The sequence below is a fragment of the Carassius auratus genome, unplaced genomic scaffold (assembly GCF_003368295.1).
Source record: "Carassius auratus strain Wakin unplaced genomic scaffold, ASM336829v1 scaf_tig00215810, whole genome shotgun sequence".
Taxonomy (NCBI): domain Eukaryota; kingdom Metazoa; phylum Chordata; class Actinopteri; order Cypriniformes; family Cyprinidae; genus Carassius; species Carassius auratus.
The window spans coordinates 47,507-68,872 of NW_020528252.1; the positions used below are offsets into that span (position 1 = coordinate 47,507).

A 21,366-nucleotide genomic window follows, 5' to 3' on the forward strand; every position below is an offset into this window, starting at 1 on the left:
TCTTAGGAAAAGATCTGCAATGATCAGTGAAATGGTTGGAGATTGTAACACCCGCATTCAAGTTTCTCAACTCAAGAAAGTAAAGGAAGACGGGCGTGCTAGTAATTGCCAACATGAAGAATGAACTCATTTGATGCAGGTATAAATGCAGAGTTTGGGTGTTTCCTCTTGGTCGCACTCTGCAGTCAACTTGGATGACTGTCACCTTTTCTCACAAGAAAATAAATATTGAAAATAATGTTGTCCTATAACTGTATTGAAAATTGCCACAGCAGTGACCAAAACAGTTTGGGTACCAACATCTTTAAAAAAACTTCTATGTTCCACAGAAGAAAGTGAGTTTCTATCCCTTTAAATAATGCGATCACATACGACAGCTATTAAAGTCAATACATATTAAACAGTCAGAAAATGTTGATAAGTAACATTTTATTTGTGTCAAGAAGAAATATTGTCATAATTATATGCGTGTGGGGGGAGGGGGTGAAAAGACTGAATACTGAAAACTAGAAAATTGACAAATTATACAAAAAAGTAACATTAATTGTATTGAGGAATTATTTACATTTTGCTCAAACACTGAATTTTTAATTATTATACAAAAAAGAGACACATACTTTAGTCATCTACATGCCTTTTGTCTACTTATTATAACCAAAAGATCTGTATACAGTGTCAGGCATTATTAAAAGTGCAATTTTTGCTTAAGTCATTTGAAGTCTGAGGTTTGAGTACACAAAAAAAGAATAAGACTAATAGATGCACAGATCATGTTTAAGACTTCCTCTATTACGATTTTTAAAAAGAACAGTGTACCCAAAACTTAACATTCATTTTTAATAACTGTCACTTTAACATCTAAACAGCAACGAGTATGTTTTCTGTGTTTTCTTTATGTGTTTACATGCACGATCATAAAATAATATTGCCTAATAACCCAACAACAATGTTCTTTTATCAGGTAACATTTTTAAATGATAAAAGCAAGACCTGATTGCAACACGTTTTTAATATTTATATGTAAACACCTTTACAGATATTTGTACAAATACTTTTATTTTTGCATCAGCATATTGTTGTGCATGTAAACACATCAATGCCATTATTTGAAGTTATAATTATAAGGTGTGCCTTTGCTACCTTTACCTTTTACCTCCTCATCCAGACTAACAAGTTGGACATTTTATTCAGTGAAGCTTGTTTTAACAGTGGCTGGTTTAGACTCACATACAAATCACACAAATTGAGATATTTCACATATTCTACATTGTCTTCACCAGTCCACTCCCACACGATACACTGGGCAAACAGATGGCAAAACTGCAGTTCAGACGTCCAATGACAGTCTGAATTGTTGTGCCCTTTGAGCCAACTCTTTGGCAATGTCCTGCACCTCCTGGAGAGCCAGTTTGTTGGGGAAGTTCAAAGCTGCCTTCTTGGTCATCATGGCCAGTTGCTTGAGATGGGCACACAGCTGATTGCTCACAGACAACATTTCCTGGCTGGCTTCATGATTTTTAGCTTCACTACACAACGTGTTCACGAGTCTTTGGCCCACCATAATGACCAGCTTGCTGTGGGAGATGAACTTTTCAGGTGGCTGGCCATCATTCAGGCTACTTATAAACACACTGATGGCCTTCTGAATAGCTCCAAAATACAGCCGGCAGTGGTCAGAGATGGAAGGCTTCCTGGAGGTCTGGACTGGAGTGCAGGGGTTAACTGATTGTGATTTGGAAACCTTTTGAAGACACATTAAGTAATACATTGGTTTAGAAAGTTGAAATCAGTTCACGTTTTGAACACAATACTGTGAGCTGTACTGGGAGGGTCACAAGTTTTTACCTGTTTTTTCAAGGTATCGCCATTTCTCTTTGATTTAAGACTGCTTTTTGCTGGTTTTAGTTGTTTGTCAAACTCTGTCTTGGTCTGTTAAAAAGCAGTAAAGAATTAATACTGAATATACTTAAGCAAGAGAACATCACATTGATTAAAAGTGACAGAAAAGACATTTATAATGATATAAAAGATTTATTTTTCAAATGTCAATATGACAAAATGTTTCCTGAGCAGCAAATCAGTAAATTAGAATGATTTCCGAGGAATTATGTGACACTGAAAATTGGATGAAATGGCAAGTGAAAATGTAGATTTGCCATCACAGGAATAAATAATATTTTAAATTGTAATAATATTTCACAATATGAATTTTTACTGTTAATAGATCAAATAAATGCTTTAAAAGTTAAAAACATTAACTTCGCTGTCATTAATACAAATCAAATTAATAATTTCATTTTACTATTACATATAAGTCTTTAGCAAATATTAAAATTAATATCCATTTTCATACTGTACATTATAATGTCTCATAACCTTTACAATGATTACTTTTTTTCTACTTTTGTACATTTATCACGATTAAATACTGAATTTATTTTATTGTATAAATTTAATACTTAACATTTAATATCAACCATTTATCATTTAAAGGCCATAGCATGAAAATAATTATGCTCTTATCCAGCTGAAGGTGTGATTTGCCTACCTGAAGTTGTACATAGTCACTTTCATCTATTCCGGAGTCTACCATTGGTTCACTTTTGCTCCTTTCAGACGTGTCTATATTTTCCACTACATCTGGTTCCTTAGCCAGCACTCTGAAAAGAAGCTTTCCGTTTGCATTCAGGATGGATACCAGCCTCTTCACATCCTCTGGTATGGTTCGAGCCACCATGACAAAGCGCTCCAGGTGGTCAGGTGTCTGAGACTGGCTGGCATCCTGAGCTAGCGTATCCAGCGGCCAGTCCACATCTCGCAGAGTCCTTGCAGCCTCCTGAAGGATCAAGCCTGAGTCTTCAACGATAGTGAGCTGCTTCAGCAACCTGGTCTGCAGGTTAAAGTCTGTCAGCCGCTGTGCATTACCTCTGACATCCAAAGCGAAGTTCAAGAAACAGGTGACAGAGTCCGTCACATCTTCGGTGGCCATGCGGATCTGATGGAGGTGTGGACTCAGATGCTCTTTGGTTCTCCATTGGCTGCTGACGAACAGCATAAGCTTGGGCACGGATTGGCACACTGCTTCTTGCAGCTCAAGCAACCTGTTGCTGACTTCTTCCTGTGATAGTGTGACCTCACGCAAGGGCTCAGGTTCAGGAGAACTTAGCATGAAGGAGTCACATGAGCTCCTGGAAGAACTTGAAGCAGTAGAGGAGGTGGACACGGTTGAGCTCCTCTGGTGGTCTTTATCGTCTCTTTTAATCGTCCCTTTTATAGGCTGCCTGGACATTGTCCTGCCCCTCGAGGGCCGACGATCAAGTTGGTCATGCATGGGTCCAGGTTTATCCCTGTACTCAATGGATTCCTGGCTCGTTTTAGAGTCTGTCTCAGGAGAGCTTTGCTTTCTGGGTAACACTGCAGGGCTCTCTGTTTGTTTAAGGCAAAGTGGGACATCATAAATGCATGTATTTGTTGAATTCCCAGTGTCTGTACAAGACTGCACCACTGCTTTGCTCGGTTTGGGGATGTCATAGAGGGGCTGGATGGGACCGTGCTTCATTTCAGGCCAGCTGTGATTAGGCAAAGTGTCATAAAGTGGCATAGTTTTGCGAGGCATGGTGCCATAGTAACAAGGTTCACTTTCTTGTTTTTGGGGGAAAACAGGCACGTCATAAATCCATTCAGACTTACAGGGTTTTGGCATGGTATTATAACGACATAGCGGCTTTTGAATACCGTCATTGATGGAGGGCACTGGGATGTCATAATTGGGTTCTTGGTAAGCCAATGGGGGTATGGTGGCGAACCTTAAAAAGAAGGAAATAATTCACAATTTCACTTAGACATTTCACAAATTGATTCGATTTTGTACTGAATGAGAGTTATATCAGTAAAGATGTCTTCAGAGTTTTAATGTGTTTGTTCGAGTTGCTGTACAGGAGTTAATATACTTACTTTTTTCTTGTTTAAAGTGGCGCTTCTTTCAAAGTCTTTGCTTGACATCAATGATGTTTTCCTTTCCAAAGGCTTTAGTGTAGATGGCTTCAAAAGACACAAAAGTTACACAATTTACGACGTTATCTTTGATCAGTATTATCTTGCTGAATATTTATTAAGGTGACATTCTACTCTTCTTAGTCATTTGAATGAATAACCACAAATGACAAGTGCATGGGTTTTTAAACATTTCAATGACAAAGACCCCCCCCCCCCAAAAAAACAAACAATAAGTGTTATTTTGTAAAGAAAATATTTATTTTATTAATATTTGCTAAATTAAACGATCCTTACTGCATGATTAATTTTTGATTGCAACGATGTAAATCATATATATTTATGTTATTTTCAGATATTTCAACATCTTTATCTACCCGCCATTAATATTAGGTGCATAAACCTGATGTGTGAAAAAAAAAATTTTCTCACTATATTATTTATTTAATATTTTTTCTTTTTTTAATGATCTATGGAATTGTTTGTACTATTTCTGCAGTATTTTTATGCTGACCAAACAATCTCTGTCAAAAAAGTACAAATGTTTTCTATAACTGAAATCTCAGACTTCCTCAACTGGAAACCCTAGGCTAGCGAACAAGAGGACTTACTGTGAACAAGGAGGGTTTTCTCACCAGGCTTGGGACATCATATATTTCTATACCACGTTGGCAGTTGAAGCCTGAAAAGCATAAAAATGTAAGTCTAGGCAAAAAAAAACAAAAAAAAACGTAACTAAACAAGCAAAAATGTGAATACTTTATGTAGATGACAACACATGGCCCACTTCTTAAAGCGAGACAGGATCCTTTAAAGTGCTGTAAACTTTACTGTGTGCCTGCCCAATTAACCCAGATTTCTAATTGAAGCCATACTACACATAAGCTGCCAAGGCAAACATCTCTCTCTGAAACAGAAGGGGAAATGGGCAACATGTGAACCCAGCTACCTCACCTATTACACAGTTACTTGCACAGACACTTCTCTCTCTATCTCTCTCTCTCTCTCTCTCTCTCTCGCTCCTTTTCTTTGGGGTCCCTTGCCATAGGCCATAGATCTTCTGGTTGCAGTTAATGGTGTCTGAATTCTGTCTTTGCTTCTCTTTAACAAGCTCATAAAGCCCTTGCGCTACATACCTGTCCCCACACAGAAAGGCCCCTGGTCCCCATCTGTGAACTCTTTGCCAGCAGGGGTTTCTGAGACACTGCTTGTTATTAGCCACTGTTCAACATACAGTCTACTAAATCATCCACACATTCAGTTCTCCCTTTTATATTTCGGAATGATTGGGTATTGGCATTCAAGGGAATATTTAGTGGATTGTTTTCTGATTAAGCAATATCACATTAGTAAAGGCCCAATAACCTTAGAATCCACACCAATGGACAATAACATAGTTTATTATAAGCACTGTTTAAATGTTGTCTGCCGCTTTAAATGCTGGCGCTCAAATGCCATTCAGTGTCTTTTTTTTGGAAAGAATCCGTTGAGTCAGTGATTTAGTGACTCACGTTTGTTTCACATGAATCAGAGTTTTGAAACAGTCGATTGGATAAATGATTCAATTCAATGACTCGTTCATAACAACAGTCACTAGTGAAGTGACACATGGTGGGTATGTTAACATGCATTTACTTTCCATCAGTCAGAATGAATCCAATCCGAATGCAGATTCTGAAAGTTCTGTTATATGACCCCTAACATATTCGTTTAAAATGTATTTTAACATACACATCACAGAACGGTACATTGTACATTTAAGGTATTTTTAAAATTTGATTAAGAAAATAATCCGTTTCAGGAATTAACATGCTTATTTTTTTTCAAGTTGATCAGATTATTTCAGGTGTTCACCACTAGTTCTCAATCCGAAAAATGTATGTGGATCGAGCTCAGATTATAAACGGATTATTTGGGTGCGTATATAAACGTAGCCACTGATGTGCTGTTGTTCTAGTGAGAGACTTACGTCACGAGGAGAACTGGTTCCATCTAGATCCTCTTGTGCTGTGTGTTTATCTGGTGCAGGGACGGCTTTAAGAGGCACTTTATATATTGTACTCATTTCTTCATAAATGGGAATCGCTGGTGGCCTGGGGGCTTTTGGAGTTTGATAGATGTTCTGATGATTGTCCAAGTAGTCCTTCTCTGTTTCTAATTTCATTCTGATTTTCTCAGCCTCTGCTGGGGAAAGCGGAGCCAGGCGGTTCGCTGGTGCCAGGCCCTGACGTTCAAGAAGAGAACACTTCCACCAGCCGATGCTCCCCCCCACGTTTTTCTCTAGCACCGTGACGATGTCACCCTTGCGAAAAGCCAGTTCATCTTCAGTTTCGGCTGTGTTGTCATAAAGAGCTCTGGCAAACAGCGTCTGAAGGAAACAGAAGACAGAAGATGTGAGAAAATGGTCTCATAATAAGACAACTATTGGTTAGAAGAAGACACGTAATTACAATGACACACAATGAAGGACCACCACAGATGGCAGGGCTGTCTTGGAGTTGGACCTGAACAAACAATGGGTTTGTGTGACATGGATAATGGGTCTTTGCGTAACTAGGCACAACTTCGTAGCCCTGCTGAAAGAATGCCTGTGACCTTGTTCCCTATAGATATCCACTGAGACGTTGTCCTTGTTTTTAATTTGGCTTTGTTTTGTTTTTGTAGTCTGAACAGACTTTTCTCCTGTGTCTTATTGCAATATATTATATTGGTATAATAATGAAATATGGTCTGATAAAATGGTTTTGTTCTGTATATATATACAAAATCTGGGGATAAAATAATATGTTTATTCAGAAAGGACACTAAAAATGTTACAAGTTGTAGAAGATCATCCAGAAAAAAAATGTTTTCAATACTGAAAATAATAAAAAATGAGCCCCCTATCAACATATTAGAATGATTTCTGAAGGAACATGATTCTGAAGATTGGAATTATGATGCTGAAAATTCAGCTTTGCATCACGGGAGTAAATTACATTTGAAAATATATTAAATAAGTAAACAGTTATTTTAAATCATAAAAATATTTCACAATATTACTGTAATTACTACATCTTTGATTAAACAAATGCATCCTCTGTGCTAAAAAAAAAAATAAAAAAAATTGTACTGACCCCAAGATTATATGCGTGTTATTGTGTATAAATATAATTTTAATAACCAAGACGATGTTCAGAAACGTGTTTAAATGCATTCATTTTTGTGTATGTTTTCTTAATATTCAGTACGCCAACTGAGAATGTGGATGTCCAAAGACAAATGTATGGATGGGCAGCCTTCCTCTCTGCTTGGTTTTCACATCCTGCAACAATTTTCTTTAGAAATAAAAGGAAACATCTTCTACACACTTCCTTATAAGTCTGTATTTTAGATTCCCAAAAATACAACATTCAGGTTTCTGGTCTAGACTGCTTAACAGTGGGAAACATTTATAACAATGAATCCATTCAAATCATTTTTAGCAGAACTCCATCCGTACGTAAATTCAACAGTAGATCCGGAGTTGGATACTCAGGTACTTCACTTGTCTGTATGGTTATTTATAAATAGGCCCTCAGACACACACAAACACCTGCACCTGCAAATCAGACAGTAAATATGAGATCTGATGTGGGTGACATCTGGAGAGCCCCTCACTCAGCACACATTACCCCACACACACATGCACACACGCTTCTAATATGTGCACACGTCCCTTTAAACCCCGTCCCATGTGTCACAAATTCCTCAGCAGCAACAGTCCTCATCCTACAAGCAGCATTCATATATATATATATATATATATATATATATATATATATATATATATATATATATATATATGCATTTACCAAAATATTCCTTTAAAAAAAAAAAATCTGATTGACTCACGACCCACCTAACACCTCAAAATGCAACTACTCAAATGAATAGCTGTCTGCAGAAATATGAGATCACTACCTCTTCGATGCAATGTACATGTGTGTATGTGTGTTCAGTAGTTGATGTTCAGCTCCCCCCCACCCCATATCCTCTTCCCCCACACACCAGCCTTCCTTCCTCAAAGCTCTCCTCCCCACTGATAATAGACGGAGGCAAACGCTGCCTTAAATGGCTCATGGAATTGCAATGGCTTCTGCAACAAAGCCTCTATTCAGCCCACATGACAGACATACCGAGCACCTGTTCTGCTCGCAAGCCCTCCACTCGATTGCAGCATGGGCTCTGGTTAATGCACGCTGACCACAACAAACCGCAGGCCCTCCTACACTGATCCATACAGAGCAAAGCACGCCATGGCCAGTCCCAGCATGCTTTGTGTGTGCATGAGAACTTGGCTGCAAACGAAAACACCAAACCCAAGTTTCACCCACCTTGTATGAGGTGGTTCGGCTAGCATACAAAAGAATAGGATATGTATTTTTTGTGGTTATATGTGAAAGACTATTTCAGTTGGTGGTTTCTTTGCTAGGATACAGATTTTTTTTTTATATCAGTCAGGCTCTTTCCTGGTCAAATATAGGCTTAATAATAATTACAATCATCTACAATAATGTAATACACCTAATTTGCATAGAAAAGAAGTTTGTACAGAAAAAAAATGCTGTGGGTAGCTTTTGTGGTTACTGAATATGCAGAAACAACCACGCTGAAAATGGCTTGAACATCGTTCACACTCTTCACTACAACTAAAGAGTCTAACCAGCAGATTTTTGTGCTCAGATCCCGTGTGCTGAAATGTTGCGACTGTAATGAATCTGTCCAACCACACACGTGTCTTAAAAGGGAAGATTGCTGAGTGTGTACATTTCTAAGTTTGCGTTTGGAGTATGCGCGTGTGTACAGTGAGAAAGGAGGTCAAATTCAGCTGGGATTCCAGCACACGCCTGCTTGTGCAGATCAGACTCAGACAGCTGGCCTCAGCTCTCAAGAAGCAGCTGTCTCTCTCCTTCATGTCTCACACTCTCTCTCTCTCTCTCTCTCTCTCTCTCTCTCTCTGCGCATCTTGTTCTCTTGTGGGATAAAATCTGTGATATTATTATGTAAATGCATAGCATGGCTTATCTACATTTGTAGCAATTTATCGAGATCTTGTTAATACCTATCTTATTATTTCTACATGTAGAAATTCATATTTCATGTTATTTTATTTAGTTTATCAGAAAACGCATTTTGCATGGGGGCCCTGATCTCCCTGTTGAGTTTCTTTAGCAAAAAAAAAAAAAGATTTTACTGACTGTATATTGCACTTATTACATTTGGCTCCTCCCACATTATAGTAAGATTCATTATTACAGAAGTACATATGTCTGAACAAATGTAGCTGTAAAGTGTCAGAAGTGATGCATAAGTGTAAGCTTTTACAGTAAGAATGTTCACACTTCTGCAAAATTTAGTGTGTGAAGCTTCCCATTCACTTTAACCCCTCAACCCCGGCGTCAGCACTCCTCAGCAGATGATTCTATGAACGAGACAAATAGGTTTGATATTCAAAGAATGACGCAAACACAGACGTCAGAGCTTTTCATCTTTAGCACTTTCTAATGCAATATCCGTGGACCCCCAAATGAAAACTCATTTTATTAACTCCCATGCCCTTACAAATTTCATTACTTACTTTCTTTTGCAAAACACAGATGGTGATATTTTAAGGAAAGTTGTAACACATTTTCACTTTTTGTCCATTCAACGAAAAGTCATTAAGGGGTCTGTATGGGCAAAATTACACTGAAACCACACTTTTTTTTAATTTCCACTTTTTGTGTTCCAAAGAAAGTAAGTCAACGTTCTCTTAATTGAAAAATTGCACACATATTTATAACTGCAGAGAAGCTGTTGATAAGATAAAGTGTCCATATTTCCAAAGGAAGATTTTTTGGAGTGAAAGGACTGCTTTGACATAAATATTTATAGTCTGCACGCAGGGTCACTGGCTGAGCATCTCTTTTTACAGGGACAGGAAGCTGCTGTGTAAAGATGATATATTAGACTTTCCCACACTGAGTGAGTGCATGAGAATGCATCGATGTATGCCATCTGAGATGTGCTTCATGCAAATTGTGTACCTAAGAAAAATTCCACTTGCTTTTCCCAGCTCATTCCTTAGAGAATCCTAGTTTAAGGCTTGATTAGAAGTGACAACTTTATCCCACTCTTGTCCCAAGCATTGGGGAGTAGTTTTGTTTTGACTATCGGCATGAAGTCTGGTTCACTTTGCAGGGAGTGAATAAAGCCCTCCTGTAGCAAATCGATGCATTTTTGTAAAAAAAATAAAAAATAAAAATGCATATTTAAAGTTTTATAAACAATAATCTCTAGCTTCCGCTAACTGTTGGACACGCAGTCAGAATAGAACACCGTTCCCGCGGATGATGAAGGATGTTAGAATAGACATTAGGGTCCGGTGAGAATATGCAAGTCTTGCACGAATCAATGTTTGTTTACAGGAGCAAGGGAAGCAATGTTTCCCTACTTTAGCAAAGGAAACCCAGTCTCCTCTTGGCTTATATTGAAATCCTCCAACATTTTTCTCTACAAATCTTAATTTTCGTCATCTGCCAGAATGGTGTTATTCTGAACTACTGCTTATAAAGTTTTAAATATGGATTTTTTTCTTACAAAAAAACATTGATTCGCTTCAAATAACTTAACACTTTGAGGGCTTGAGGGTGAGGAAATTTTGGGGTAATTTTCATTTTTGGGGGAACTATTCCTTTAATATTAGTTAGTACACGGTTCTCTGGAATACATGAACATATAATATTGCTCAATGTAGATTCATAAACATTTACAATATGTTAATTTATACAACTTAAATGCAAAACAATGAATAAATCAATACATAAAGAACAAATAAGTAAATAAATAATTGACTGTAGAGGACGGTTTAGGTTATGATATGGCATTGGTAAGAACTAGGTCAGCGAACAGTTATTTATATATGCACCCAATGCATATATAAACCGTCCAAATTCTTTGGTATTTCCTGTCTCACAACAATGATATCATATACAAACCTCTCGCTTCTCAGAGATGACTTCCTGGGACCTATGCTTGCAGCCAGTAATATCTAAACATAATGTCTATGTTTAGATATTACTGGCTACAAATTCCCCTTTTTGAAATTGATGCATCACAGTAAATGTCATACATCTACATAACATAAGGACTAAACTATTTAATATAAAGACAAACGGCAGATTATGCCAGTCATGATTGATATACTGCAAATAAAGACTCGTGGACTATTTTGCAGAGCTGATTTTTTTTTCTTCTTTTACTCTCTTTTCCTGGTTTCATGTAGAAGCTGGTTTCCTGACCCTTCATGTCTTCTGCTTTTTTATGCACATACTATCACGACCTTCTGACACCTTCCTATAGCTGAGGCAACATACAGCTCAAACCACCAAATATTTGTGGATATTTTTTCCCAAATCCATTAAAGTTGTTAGCTTCCACTGTTCCAGTTCTAGTATTAAATTTAGACACAAATGTGGATATGAATTTTAAAATGTTTCTGCATGTATCATGTATTAAAGTAGAGCTTACGAAATGGAACCAAATAGCACGTTGACTTGGTATTTTTATTGCAGAGGAACTGTCTTTCAAATAAATGCTATTTTGAATGACTTTGCTACCAATTTTGGTCCAGGGAAATGGAAAACAGAAGTTCTCAAAAGAGAATTTAGAGTTATTAACCATTTGATTAAGCAACTTTTTTAACGACTTGTTGGAAGTGTGGAAGGAATCAGGCCGGTCTGTGGGAGAGATTTTCCAATAATATCTGTCGTGTCACACGGCAGATGATTAAAATACTTGCAAGATCACAGAAATGGCCAGAAGGTCAGATGACAAAGAAACCTGGAAGTAGCGAATAAATGCTAACATTCACTTTTAGGGTACGTTTTTTTTGTTGTTGATTGAAATTAATATTTTTATGCAGAGAAGACCCATTCAATTGATCTAAATTGACAGTAAAGACATTCAAGTTAAAAAAGATTTCTTTTTCAAATAAAATGCTGTTCATCAAAGAGTAAAAGTAAATCTATTCATCAAAGAAAACTGAACCCAGATGAATTATGTTTTCAACAAAACTATTAAGCTGCGCAACTATTTTCAACATTGATATTAATAAGAAATGTTTTGTTAGCAGCAAATCAGAATGATTTCTGAAGGATCATGTGAAACACTGGAGTAATGATGCTGAAAATTCAGTTTTGCTCTCAGAAAAAAAATTACATTTTAAAATAAATTTAAATAGTGTTTTAAGTTTGAATATTTCACAATTATTTAATTTTTTTACTGAACTTTGATCAAATAAATACAGTGCATAAGAGACTTCTTAAAAAAAAAAAAAAAAAAAAAAAACTATGTTAGTAGAATTAGCGTAGAACGATAAAAAGGTATTGTATTTTAAAGACTGCAATTAGTTTGTACTTAATAATGTGATAATGTAAAAACACAATTATTTTTCCATTATGTCAGTAGAAAGCGTACATAAAAGAAGTGTACATAAAACTTTGATACGTAAACCCAGATCAGGAGTCAGTCAGTACAGTAGATCACGCATTTGGACATCAGCTTTTATGATTGTCGGCTTTACATTACATTATAATCTTAAATTAATTCCTGTTAACTTCCTGTCCAGTCCAGTAAACTGAACCGACCTGGATTAAGAATTATAAACTCGCTCAATATTCTCAACGAATCACACGGGCAAATAGATACATATTTACTCAAATGTCATGTGCGATATCTGATTGGCTTTGCAATTATGAGCAAACAGGCTACACATATGAAGGTACAAACTGCAGCCATGGTTGGAAATGTCAAATAAAGATCAGCAGTTCAACACTAACAGCATCAGATATCCATAGGAAAGATGGGACTTTCTTCAGGAATAGTAAAAGAGCTTATCCCCCCTCAAACATGTAACCTCTCCAGCCCTACTCAACCCTAGTTTCAAAAGAAGAGAGCATGTTAATAACAGCCATAAAGTGCCATTCTCTTCCTTTCACTCTCAGGGTTAGCAGTGTCACGTTACACAGCACCTTCTGCAAAATTAGGGGGTATATACGAGGCTCAGGGCAGCGAGGGCAGTGAGGACAGAACAGTATAATCCCAGAAGTTTGATGTGGGCAAGCAAAAAATATCTATTGTACAGAAAACAGTTCTTGTTTGAAACACTGACAGCAGAGGTTGGTAGGTTCCTCTGAGAAATAATTTAATATTACTAGTTCGTTCAGGGTCAAAATGGTCTGAAGACGCACCTAAAGAAGTGCTATTTTGTTTCTAAAGTTAATAGTGAAAAATACTGACCTCCATCTCTCTGAGATATGAATCCTATGATAAATCAGTTCATAAATCCAATTCAAAAGTCCATGTAGAATTGACAGACAGAGCCAATCTTGTCCAACAGCATCTGTGAATCTGTCTGTGATTCGGTTTTTATGACGGTCTGCTATTCTTCTATGTTCTCCGGTCTTCTTGTTGTTGTCTCTCACACACACTCACACACACATTGCCCAAATTAACCAGTCCAGACACTTCACAATAAGGGGCGGGGAGTGCAGCATTCACTCATGACATGTGTTTTGCCCACAAGCATGTCAGCCAATCCGAATCCCCTTGAAACAACTGCTACCACACCTCCTCCAAACTTCTACGAAAATGTGGGAGAATATCTGTGGGTCTGATTTTAAAAAGAAGAAAAAAGCAGAAGTTGGTCAAATGCGATTGTAGGTTCTTTTCCAAAAGAAAGACAAAGTCTTTCAGTCTGACTATTATTTTACTTCCACTATTTGTTTTACAAATCTATTTTCACTTTCGTCTTTGCACATGGGTGTGATGTATTGTATTGTTTTAATAGGGCAGATTCTCCAGTGGACAGACTTTGCTGTCAGGACAACAGATAGAGCCCCTGGAAAGGGCTGGTGGGGGTGGGACACCAATGATTTACAACAGTGGTTCTCAGCTGGTCTTTAATAGAGAATTAGAGATCAGTGGTTGTGACCCAAAAATGGGTCACATGTCTGCTCTGATTAGGTTGTGGACAACATAGAATAAAACAATGTTAGATGCAAATAATAAATTACCAAATATTTCATAATTTGTAAAGTTGCACTTCCTTTTTTCATGATGACATCAAGTACCGGCATGCATTCGATCACACTCTACACTATCATGAAGCTATGAAATAAAATATGACCTAGGAAGAAAAAAAAAAGAAAAAAAGATTTACTCGTACTGGGAATAAACACAATTTTTTTTTTTTGGCAGTTAATTATTGGTTGCAAAATTATTAGTGAATCAGACATATAGATGCCAAAATATTTGTATGAAAATCAAAACACATGGAGAAACATATGTTAATTCATTCAAGTTATATATATATACCATATAACTCTAATTTCTGGTAGGATCTGTAAATACTCTGGACAAACATTACAACTCTGTAATTCCTTGTTTCACCTGTTACGTGTAAACTCTTCTCTTGTGAAGCCAATGAGCTCATTGCCTTTCACTAAAACCGAACAAGTAAACCCGGATCTGTCACACAGTGGACAGGCTAAGGCACACTCATTGTAAATGTGACTGTGTTAGCACTATTAAGAGTACTATCAGTGCCAAGAAAAGGAGGATCTTGAAACCGCTATGAGGAATTACCCTTCTGCGTCAAATAACGTTAGGCAATTTAACCTAGAAAAATTCTTGCCTCAGAGGAAAAAAAAATAATATATTTTTAGATGTTCCAAACTCATCATGACCTTAACATCTGACATTACTGAATAAACTCCAAAAATGTGAGGACAGTTCATTTTTAAATATCTGCAACTAGTGTTCTATGGTATTGTGAGAGCTAATGTAGTGTTCAACTGTTCGCTACAGTTTACAGAAAATTGCAGGCCAGGTTTTAAGCAACTATCTACCACACACAGGAACAAACAACCATATTAACATATGAAGATGTGGCAATGCCTGTAACTGACTCGTCTGCCACTTCGTCTAAACATTCCTTTCCATACATCTCTTTCTGTGAATGCTTTCTTTGACCATTTACCACAAGTAATGTGTGTGTGTTTGTGTGATGCGATCTGGGAAAACCCGTCAGACGTTGCTCTAGGAAATTCTAAAAATAGGTTGTATGTAATTTTTTTTTGTCTAAATAAGGGTTTCACTCAATTATTATTCTATAACATCATGTCAGCAGCAAGCATTAAAGACGGTCTTTTTCTCAATGTTAAGAGTGCTGCGGAGGTAGGCTACTTTCTCTGAACACCACAAAAACAGTTCACCCTATCAAAATAAGTCAAGTAACATATAATAAACGTGTATCAATGCACATTTCCCACCAGTCCTGTGTAAACTACGGCACACAAAGTTTTTTATTTATTTATTTATTAATATCATGAGATCTTAGTCTGCTCAGTCGTGGTGATGTCATTGCCCTAAAAGATGTTATAGGCTGTTGGACTATGTCACATCCAGAGATGAAGGATCAGATGATGTTACTCAAGAGGAGGAGTCTGATGACAGTCTGTAATATGCACAGGTGTGCTGCGCTCACTCTCCAAACTACAAGGTACACCGTTCGTGCTGTCCAAACATACAAGGGGTGATCAAAAGTTCAGACTATGCCCGTCATGATAAACAACGGAAAACTGTCCTCTCCAGGGTAACGTTAGTCTGTTTGTGAAATGATGCAGTTTAGCGCTCCTGACAGACAGCGGTCGTTAAGTAGAAGTGAAAGTGAAACACGTCTCAGTTTAAACCGGTTTTTCTCAAAATTCCATTCCGGGAAATCATAGCTATCAGCCAAATTCAGATTCAGCCATATCTTTTGTTACGATAAAGCTATGGACAAAATGAAATGGCTTGAACTCACTCAGCTTTCATATGTTATCCCCCCAAAGAATTCACCATGCGTTGGGTTTTCCCAGATAGAATTTCACCATTTTGGAGTAACGGTTTTCGGTATGTGCTATGTTTATGGAGAAACTACACTTAAAAAAAAAATCTAACTATGAGCAACAGCACAAATAAATACAATAGAGTAAAGATACAAATAAAATAAACAGTGATTTTCTTTTAGGGAGGTCTAGCATTAGTTTTAGGTTCAGAAATTGAATTAAATGTAACAGCATCGCATATTGGACTGTATAAATAAAAGATTGTTCTTTATTAAAGTTACAAAAGCGTTTTAATCAAGAGCAGTGAGTGATTTCTTTGTTGTTGCAGTTCAATTAATATAAAGACTGTGACTTTAAGAAAATGTACTGATCCAGTAGGCCTACATTCAGCCGGCTATAGCCCCTTTCACACTGCGATTCCGGCAAATACACCGGTAAAGTGTTCCGGCAATTGTTCCCAATTGTCGCTAGATTTTGCACTTTCACACTGCATTGATTACCCGGAATATGAGTCAGTCTATTGTCGTGAACGAGTCAATGTTTTGTTCGTTATCTGGCTCGGCTCGGTGTTCATCTTCAGTTCCCTCTTCACAGCAGTTCAGTCAGTGTACTGTTTGAGTACATGAATTATTCCGGGATATTGGTTTGTTTGAACTCAGAGGGAGTGTCAGCCACATTAAAAAAGTGAACAGCTTAAGTCATTTGTGGATTAATGCGTATTAGAGATGCAAACCGTTTAAAATGATTCAGTTCGATTTGATGAACTGGTTCAAAAAGATCTGGTTACATCGAATGATTCGTTCGCGAACCGGATATCACAAACTGCTTTGTTTTGAACTCTCTCACAACAGACACGGAAGAGAAGATAATGCTGAATAAAGTCATAGTTTTTGCTATTTTTGGACCAAAATGTATTTTCGATACTTCAAAAAATTCCAACGGACCCTCTGATGTCACATGGACTACTTTGAAGATGTTTTTCTTATCTTTCTGGACATGGACAGAAGACCGTACACACAGTTTCAACGGAGGCACTGAGAGCTCTCTGACTAAATCTAAAATATCTTAAACTGTGTCCCAAAGATAGACGGAGGTCTTACTGGTTTGGAACGACATGAGGGTGAGATATTAATGACAATTAATTTTGCTATTTGGGTGAACTATCCCTTTAATATCCAAAACAGAAAAAATGACATTCTAGGCACTTGCCATGACAGAATAACACTCATCTACTTGTTGTCGGACACAAATATAAAAAAAAAATCTGTCTTTAGCTTCAATGCAACTTTACGGCTGATAGTTCTGATGTTATGAAATGGTAGTAAAGAAAACAACAGAACTCATAGTAGTAAAACAGCACCACCCGGCAGTAATACTAAGGTACCACAGTCATAAGCTCTCTGGTGCTTTTAAAAATGGTTTTGTGCATTCAGTGATATGGAGGCTTGGCAAACAAGCCTCTGAAGTCATACGCAATGTTTGGGACCTGCTGATAAAAGAAGCTCAGAGACTTTTGCTTTTAAAGCACACAGATGTGTCTTAGTCCGTGGTGGTGCGGCGATACCAGAAGCGTGCTCTGAAGTCATTGCTGCAGGTCATGAAGCCTGGGATGGTGGGTGAGTGTACGATACAGCGCACAATGTTATTGTGGCCTAATGAGAGCAGGTTCTTCCTCTCAGCAGTGCGTGAATCCCAGCAGCACAAGCTGATGGTTCGCTCATCTGGCAGCAGCACATATTCCTCAGTGTGGTAGAAAACACCCTGAGTGTGGTGCGTATGTCGCCTACTGAGACCTGCACCTGCATGACAGGAAACACAATGAGGGTGAGCAAGCGGCAGAGTGCGCGAGCCGCAGTAAAAAACAGACAGAACTGGTATTTCCAACTTATATGTCAAGGTTTACCCCAAACTGACCAATGGAAGTTCCAAAATAATGTTATTAACTACTAGCACTTTTTACCCACATTTTGTTTTTAACACATATTATAAAATTATTTTTATTTCCACTCCTAGATGCTTATAACATACACAAGTTTACTGATTAAATTTGATTCAGATTATCTGGCTCTAAGTTTTGGTTAGATTCTGATTTATTCCAGTGTATTTCAGTCTATTCTACTTACAAACAAATGTATTCTTTCCCAGTTAATTATGTTAATTATACAGGGCAATGTTTCAGACTGATTTAAACCGTTAACCAGTGTTTTTGAACTAATTATCAACATAACCAACTCGTAGGAGTCATGCATTTCCGAAACTGGGCTACACTGGCTGTGATGTGTGTTACAGGTGACGTAGCTGTTAGCGCTGGGATTGTAACAGACTCCGCAGATGGTGTCTGTGTGCTGATCCAGAAGGTTGCAGGACACAAAACACTGGAAAGTGTTGACGTCATAAAGACGCAAGGTTGGATGCTGTGTGCCAACTAGTAAGAAATCCCCAGACGGATTAAAAAAGATGGAGCGCAACATTTCAGCTTCCTGTAGAAAATGAAAGGAAGAAAGAAATCCATGCAAACTTCTTCATTAAACGAAAGGCCACAAATGACCTCTTAAACTCCAGCTTATTATAAACATTTACCTTTTCAAACTCATTTAGAGTCATGATTTAGTTAGATTTTATACCTGTATGTGCTTGAAGGCTCTTTTTGCTGAAGGCTTTGAATAATCAAAGAGTTCTGCTGGGCTGTTTCGTTGTCCAACTTGAATAAATAACATACCGGAAGTCGCAATGAAACAGAATTTTTTCTTCTGAATTGTGATGTAGATCCAACTGAAGCATTATCAAAAAAAAAATCGATGGCTCTGCATTGGATGTTGAATGGATTTTGAGGTGTGGGTATTAAACTCCAGAGTTTAAGCCAATGCCTGGACGAATTGTTCACAAAGATATCTATATAGAGATAAGGAGGTAAATCCATAAGTCCATTTACTGACACAACTGCTCTTTTTGCTATCACTTTTGAAGAAACAATTACTCACTTATTTTAGAATCGTGTATGTTGCAAAGTGTTTTCGATTGACTCAGAATAAAACATTCTTAAACTTAAGGACTTCTATTATAACCCTCTTGTTTATTGCCCTTTTGCTTGCAAATATTGAATCCTTTGTTGGAAAGAGATATATATACGCACACTATTCAATGGTTTAGTTTATTCTGTTATTTAACAATTATACAGTACTAGGAAAAATATTAAACGCTTAAAGTTTCAGAAACTTACAAATTTGTATAGAGTGGAGTCATACCTATCCTGGCCAGTTGCATGAGCTGCTCTGATGGAGACACCACACTCTGGGGCTTCACCTCATTGATCAGGCTGTTGGCGATGCTGGTGTATCCGTATTACAGCAGCTGGCTGATGATCAGCCTGTACAGGTGCTGTCTGTCCTTCAGTTTGGGCTTGGGCCGGAACATCTTTGCTATTTGATGACTGCAGTTGAACGAAGGAAGGCAGAAAATCTCAGATTGCAGGTAAAAAAAAAAAAAAAAAAAAAGCTCATGAGCTGCCCACTTAGACAACATGTGCAAAATGTTGTCTAGGTTGGTAACTTAGATTCAAAACAGACACACTGTTGTTCAGTCTAACGTTACTCAAGTGCATTTAATTAAATTTAATGTTACTAAAGTGTTACTTAATTTGATGTTACTAAAGTGCATTAAATTTAAACGTTAAGTGATATCAGTAGCAGCGTATCGTTTTAAAGGTGGTTTATGTCTCTTTTTTAAAATAAGACTTGAAGTATACAACAATTACTATATAAACCGAGTTTCATTTATTTTAATGTTGTATTTAATTAACGACTTACCAAATTGCGACTTTAAGGAGGAGCGCCCCCACGCTTTGGACGTCTGACGTCACGACGTACGCAGATATGGTGATGTCGTGGGAATAAACCTGATAAATTAAAAGTCTCCGGCTGACTTAAAGTAAAAGACTCTGACTGGTTGTTATTGTTACATTTTCACACAAATAATATTTATGATATTAGAAAAAAAATTGTAACAAATATTGATCACACTCTATGACTAATTAAACTAACTCAATATTAATAAAACTGGTTTGATTACGTAATGCTTTATAGTCAATTAGGAAATTAAGTAAAAAAAAAAAAAGCTAATAATATATCCTAAAACATATAATTAATATTATATCTGAACTGCTGAATCCTGTAAATTTCCCTGCAAAAACAAACAGCACAGCATCATGGTGATTTTTAGATCTTTTTTGTTTTTTTTCTCTTTAATGTATTTACAAGCTTTACATTTCCTCTGTAGTTCTTCATCACAAGTACACTGAGCAATCCTGGCAATGCTCTGACTTGCATTAGTGTTTGTACTTCACCTTAAAGCATACAAGCCATATTGATGTCTGAATTCTTATCATTCCATTCAGGATACATATTCATTTTTACTGTGTTTGCCATGTTACTTGGAAAGTTCGTCGAGCAAAAACCGAAGCAGAAGAACCAGTGGTGGGTGTTTCTCAAAACATCCTGAAACTTCAGCAACATTAGCCGATCCTGGACCAGTCCCCACCTCGGGCCGAAGATGTATGCATTTATTTATTTCGGAGGAAATATTTTATTTGTTTAAAGGTCGATCACATGAATCCAGGGCGGCTGCTGACACATTTAAACAAAATTAATATTATTGTTATGATACATGTTTATTTCTGTTATTTATATCAATGTTCTTTTTGCCTGCAAATGTTAAATAGAACTCCGTACTTGCAGTCTCTTAAAAAAATAATAAATTAAAGAATCCAGAACCTATTTTAAGTCTCTTCTTTTAAAAGTAACAAAAGAAAAAAAAAGTGAAACTTTAAAACAAAAATATTTTCTATATATGATACAATAATTAAGTGTTCCCTCTGTTGCGTAGAGAGTTCCAGCTCAAGTTGGCCAGCGTTTCAAAGTCAAAGTTCCTGTGTCTTCAGGAGTAAGTCTGTCTATGGCTGGCCCTGTTTAGTCTGGATGCATTTTTCATTTGTGTCAGTAGGGGGCCTCTGGGCGTCGGCCACCTGCTTGTGTCAATTATCCTCAGACTCCTCCTCCGCCTCACGTAACCAGGTAAAGAACGCGGTGACAGACTTCAGTGCTACGCCTTTTCCATGCTGTTCCGCCGGGTCTTTACTTGTTTCCCACTGATAGAAAGCGTCCTCCGAAATAACGTCCTCATCGTAAAGACAATCGAAAAACATTCGCAGTAGATCTGTGGATAGACGTAGAGAAAGATTACAATCCTAGAAATCTTTAGTTCAGTTTGGCATCTTTATTTTTATCTGCTACATACTGGGAGGTTGATCCAGGGCGACAATCAAAGACTGAAGAGCATAAAGGGCTTGCAGCTGCCGCTCGGTGTCTGAGTTAAGGTACTTATGTAATATAGGCAGGCGTCTCTGGATGATAGCAGTGTCCACTCTACAGCACGTGCTTTCATCTGAAGAGGAAAAAAAAGACTAAAGTAATTGGAGAAAAGAAGA

The 21,366-nt window shown here is 37.3% G+C and overlaps 2 protein-coding genes and 1 long non-coding RNA gene across 5 annotated transcripts in view; all 3 read right to left on the reverse strand.

Annotated features, from left to right (window-relative positions):
* Positions 1–412: 412 nt before the first annotated feature.
* LOC113095950 (cas scaffolding protein family member 4-like) lies at positions 413–13,530 on the reverse strand. Its single transcript, XM_026261317.1, has 7 exons — positions 13,294–13,530; positions 5,959–6,361; positions 4,605–4,675; positions 3,954–4,041; positions 2,549–3,804; positions 1,846–1,929; positions 413–1,741 (listed from the first exon to the last, which is right to left on the reverse strand). Exons 1-7 carry the CDS (start codon positions 13,297–13,299, stop codon positions 1,328–1,330), a joined length of 2,322 nt encoding a protein of 773 aa, XP_026117102.1. The 5' UTR covers positions 13,300–13,530; the 3' UTR covers positions 413–1,327.
* Positions 13,531–16,967: 3,437 nt separating this feature from the next.
* LOC113095953 (uncharacterized) lies at positions 16,968–19,920 on the reverse strand. Its single transcript, XR_003288431.1, has 4 exons — positions 19,691–19,920; positions 19,130–19,314; positions 18,509–18,776; positions 16,968–18,364 (listed from the first exon to the last, which is right to left on the reverse strand). It is a non-coding gene; the product is annotated as an uncharacterized LOC113095953 (long non-coding RNA).
* Positions 19,921–20,095: 175 nt separating this feature from the next.
* Positions 20,096–21,366, reverse strand: part of LOC113095946 (eukaryotic translation initiation factor 4 gamma 3-like) — a 49,031-nt gene continuing 47,760 nt past the window's right edge. For all 3 annotated transcript variants that reach the window (XM_026261309.1, XM_026261308.1, XM_026261307.1), the window contains 2 exons: positions 21,177–21,323; positions 20,096–21,095 (listed from right to left, as the gene is read on the reverse strand). In XM_026261309.1, the coding sequence (XP_026117094.1) occupies positions 20,914–21,095; positions 21,177–21,323 (329 nt within the window). In that variant the 3' untranslated portion in view covers positions 20,096–20,913. The remainder of the gene's footprint in view (positions 21,096–21,176; positions 21,324–21,366) is intronic.

Excerpts from the sequence above, each read along its gene's own strand:
- LOC113095950 (XM_026261317.1), bottom strand. Across the intron at positions 3,805-3,953 it reads CACTTTAAACAAGAAAAAAG|TCGCCACCATACCCCCATTG; the intron begins TAAGTATATTAA and ends TCTTTTTAAGGT. Across the intron at positions 1,742-1,845 it reads GCGATACCTTGAAAAAACAG|GTTTCCAAATCACAATCAGT; the intron begins GTAAAAACTTGT and ends TGTCTTCAAAAG.